General features: G+C 33.4%; 1 protein-coding gene and 1 non-coding gene across 2 annotated transcripts; both read left to right on the top strand.

Moving 5' to 3' along the window:
* Positions 1-2,104: 2,104 nt before the first annotated feature.
* On the top strand, positions 2,105-4,302 carry LOC111795410 (acetylornithine deacetylase-like). The gene is made up of 9 exons (XM_023677821.1): positions 2,105-2,495; positions 2,579-2,823; positions 2,901-3,009; positions 3,090-3,228; positions 3,301-3,376; positions 3,466-3,588; positions 3,674-3,827; positions 3,914-3,947; positions 4,030-4,302. Exons 1-9 carry the CDS (start codon positions 2,166-2,168, stop codon positions 4,137-4,139), a joined length of 1,320 nt encoding a protein of 439 aa, XP_023533589.1. The 5' UTR covers positions 2,105-2,165; the 3' UTR covers positions 4,140-4,302.
* Positions 4,303-4,683: 381 nt separating this feature from the next.
* TRNAM-CAU lies at positions 4,684-4,755 on the top strand. The gene has a single exon. It is a non-coding gene; the product is annotated as a tRNA-Met (tRNA).
* The last annotated feature ends 16 nt before the right edge of the window (positions 4,756-4,771 follow it).

Here is a 4,771-nt window from a genome sequence, read left to right on the forward strand (position 1 = left end):
AAAAAAAAAAAAAAAAAAAAACAAAACTAATTCATTGCTTAAGATATATAAAATTTATTTAGTTTTAAATTTTTTCAAAATATTTTGAAACTTTGTTACTTTCCCACTTAAATTTTTTAAGATTGATAAGTTAACCATAATTAATTATAATAGCAAAACATGATTAAATTTTATATGATAGACTTCAATACATGATTATTATTATTATTATTTTTTTTATATTTCTCGAGTTTTATTTGTTTAACTTATCAAAATCACATGGTATAATAAAGAATAATTGGATGAACATAGATGCATTGAAAATCGGTACGAAAAGGTTGAATCGTGAATGGTCTTAGGTATGAACATAAATTTTCAAATCCCAAAAAATAAGAGTAAATATGAACAGTAACAATGAACCTTTATTACAAGTATTTTAAAGCGTTTCGATTTGTCACATGTTTCAATATCTTACTTGTCTTCTTCTCATCTTTCTTTTATTCCTTCTTATCTCAACACAAATGAATGACTATACTCTCAAATCAACGCAAGTTTTTTTATTTGTCTTCACGAAACTTCTAAGAGTTCACCCAACAACTTAACTTTGAAGTTCCTAATGATTGAATCACGAAAAAAAGAAGGTAGATAGTAACTTTCAATTCTTTTAAACATTTTTTAGTTGTCGTATCTCATGATCTCAGTTCATTTATTTAAATGTTACAATGTGTGAGTTTAAACAAAATTGAAAACTATATCGAAACCTCTAGATTTGTAACGTTATATCTTATTTTTGAAGGTCTAGTAACTCTCACCGCCCAACGAACCCCACAAATAATTGAATTAAAAAGGGACCATTTTATGGCACGTTACATTGTCACCATTTTTTTTTCCCTCCTTCCATCCTCACAATAGAATAAGCTAAAGGTTATCACAAATGAAAAAGACAAAAACAGTCGATTTGTAAGATAAAGATTTAAATTAAATAAGGACATTGTATTTGTGGCACGTTTTCCTTTCATTTAAATTTTATCGAAGACTCCAAATCCAAGTTGCTATGTAACTTTACAATCACTATTTGGCTTATGCACACGACGCCCTCTCAACGTGCGATTTTAATTACGTCTCTCACTTTTTATAGTTAAATTACAAATTTAGCTTACTTACCGTCATCCATTATCGTTGAGAAATTGAAATAAACTTCATAAATAGCGGGAAAATGGAGAAAGCGAGAAAGAAACACATATAGAAATAGAAACCACTTTTGAGACGAATGTAACTAAACATAAACAAGATGGGTCTCTCGAAAAATATACTTCTCCTTCATTTCTATAATCATATTATCAAATTATAATATTCGTCAATTTTATCATAATTTTTAAATTTTATTTTTCTCTAAATTTAAAATTAAAGCTAGAGGTTGGTTTTATAAAAAATATTCTTAAAAATATAATAATTAGATCTTAAACATAGATAAAAAGGACAAAATAGGAATAATATATATGTTTTTTCGTTTATATATTTGACGAATAAATATTATTAAGATAAACGTTTTAAAACTACGTGGAGTAAGTCAATAATAGAATTGATTTATTTTTTTTAATTTTTAATAAAAATAATCTAATATAGAATATATACTATTTGCTTTATATAATTTCTTCCCGACATTCCTTTCTTCACAATAGGTAAGGACATTTTTCTTTAAATTCCAGCCAAATTAAATTAATTCCAAACATCATATGATTTAGTTCTTATTTTGGTCCTCATTTATTATTATTATTATCGTCTTTTTATAAGAATTTTAAAAAAGTTATTGAGATGTTGTGAAGGAATGAATCTCGTAAAAAAAAAGATCGTTGGTCGGAATTCTTTAGTCACATGTCAAAATAATAATAATCGGAATTCTCCACAATCATATGATATTATTAGTTTGAGTATCAGTTCTCATGGCTTTGTTTTAGACTTCTCCAAAAGGTCTCCTACCAATGGAGTTATATTCTTCGCTTATAAATTCATGATTATTACTCAAATTAGTGGATGTAGGACTTCCATGGGAATGGGTATTACCCACCCTTGTGTTTTTTTAGAAGAAATCGTAGTGGATACGTCTCCTTGTTGGCCTATAAATACTCCAAAAAACGTAACGAATTGTGTGTGCAAATCTTTATTGTTGAACAAGAATCACAGCCATGGGTTCCAATGCATCCGTCAAAGACATTCTGGGTGAGCTCCAGAAGGGAAGCTATATTTCCTTACTCTCCAAACTCATCGGCGAATCCCAGTACGTCCAGAACAACCCACCAGACCTCATTCCCAAAGAGGATTTGGTTGGCGGTCACGTCCGTGAAGTTCTCGATCCATACAGCACTGAAAATGGTGGACCCTTGATCATCAAACAAGTCAGCTACACTCCCGGCCGCGGACATTTGATCATACGCTACCCTGGCTCCGACTCTGCCAAAGTAGTCTCCTTCGTTGGAAGTCACATGGATGTCGTCCCTGCCGATCCCAGCGCTTGGGTATTCACTCTCCTCATGCTCTTTTTCTTCACTTTCCACGCCTCCATTTGTTTTAACTATAACCCATTTGTTTATACATACAGACATTTGACCCTTTCTCGTTGAGTATCTCTGGAGATCAACTTCGTGGCCGTGGGACTACTGACTGCCTCGGACATGTTGCTCTGTTAACTGAACTCCTGAAGAAACTTGCACAAACTAAATTGAAGCTTAAGAACTCTGTTGTTGTTATATTCATTGTGTCTGAAGAGAACAGTTCAATTCAAGGGATTGGAGTAGAACAACTCTGGAAAGATGGGTACTTCAATGATTTAAAAGGAGGACCTCTGTAAGTCATTGCTCTTCTAAGACACTCTTTTTTTTATGTATGAGTGGCTCATTATACTTGGGTTCCTTCCTATTTAGATATTGGGTTGATACTGCGGATTCACAACCTTGTATTGGCACTGGTGGTACCATTCCTTGGTTCATTAAAACAATTGGACACCTCTTCCATAGTGGTTTGCCCAATAAGGTAAATTAGCTGATATGATCCAAATCAGGGTTGGATTTTGATTTTGATTTGGATTTAGGTGACCTTTGAGTATGGTGCAGGCTATTAATGCTTTGGAGCTGGCGATGGACGCTTTGAAACCCATTCAGTTGAACTTTTATAAGGATTTCCCTCCTCATCCTAAGGAACAGGAGTATAAATTTGAAACGCCATCCACCATGAAGCCAACCCAATGGAGCTGTAAGTTGTAAATCATCATCGCTTGATTTTGGATACCCATTGGAGTTGTATGATTTATGTTGTTGATTTTAGATCCAGGAGGTGGGCTTAATCAAATTCCAGGGGAATGTAGTCTGGCAGGAGATGTCAGGTTAACTCCATTCTACGAGTAAGTAACCATGCTTCCTTTCTTCTTCTTCTTCTTCTTCTTCTTCAACGCTTAACAGATTTAGTGTTGTGTGTTAATGATTCTTCCAGTGTGAAAGATGTGGTGGCGAAGATCTCTGGTTATGTTAACTACATCAATGAACACGTGGAGGATCTTGAATCTAGAGGCCCAGTTTCAAAGTATACTCTGCCGGATGAAGGACTCAGGGGAAAGTGGGTGTTTTTGTGGCTCTGTTTTGGATTAGAAGTGTTTTGAATCGAATGGATCCAATTCAGCTGATAAATTTGTTGTTTGTAGGCTTGAAGTGAGTTATGGTGAGTTGATATCAGGGATTGCATGCGATCTTAATTCTCGTGGGTATAAAGTTTTATATAATGCAACCAAGGAAGTTATAGGAGAAGTCAATCCTTACTCCATTACAGGAAGTCTCCCACTCGTTAAGGATCTTCAGGTACCAACACATATTCCCCATATTCATTCTCTTTTCCTCTGCACCTCCTTTTGTTTCTCATCTTTTTTCTATGACACTTCTTGTAGGAGAACGGCTATGATGTTCAGACTATTGGCTATGGTAAGACCGGGAAAGTTCTCTATTTATAATCATTTGTCTATTAAATTGTCAAGTATTCAAATGGTAAGATTTACGTATGCAGGTTTGACGGCAACTTACCATGCAAACGATGAGTATTGCAATTACAGTGACATGGCTAATGGGTACAAGGTGTTTGCCAGCATCATCTCGCAGTTGGAAGAAGATTACTAAGCATTATGAACGCAGTGTTTCGCATAAAGCGAAACTGAACTGAAGAATAATAAATAAATAAATGTGGCCAATGTGATGTGTATTATTTATGTATGCTTTTCTTGTTGTATTTGGATTATGTATTAAATAAAAGGGCTATAGTAAAGCCTCTTTGCTTATTTTAGTCCGTGTTCAATGTTTGCAACTGTCTCGACCAAGAACATTTAGAAGAGATCGAACAAGAACGAGCGATTGAGTAATTGTCGAAGTTGAACTAGTTGAAAATTGATCAATTGTAATTTGAATATAGTAAACTAAAAAAAATTGAATAATAAGTTGTAAGGTTAAGGGTAATATTTTAGGGAAAAGCTTAATTAAATGAAAAATATAAACAAATATACAAAGTGTATTACATGAAATATATCGATAATATGGACAAAGACAGAAATTTAAAATCGCATAAATATAAAAGAACTAAATAGAATTAAAAAATTGATAAAAATAGGAAAGAAATAGAAACAAACTTATAAAGCTGCAACTATTTTTTTGATTATTGTAATAACAAATCAGAGTGGCGCAGCGGAAGCGTGGTGGGCCCATAACCCACAGGTCCCAGGATCGAAACCTGGCTCTGATAAAGTGATTTTTTTTTT

This window comes from Cucurbita pepo, chromosome LG05 (genome assembly GCF_002806865.2).
Source record: "Cucurbita pepo subsp. pepo cultivar mu-cu-16 chromosome LG05, ASM280686v2, whole genome shotgun sequence".
Lineage (NCBI taxonomy): Eukaryota > Viridiplantae > Streptophyta > Magnoliopsida > Cucurbitales > Cucurbitaceae > Cucurbita > Cucurbita pepo.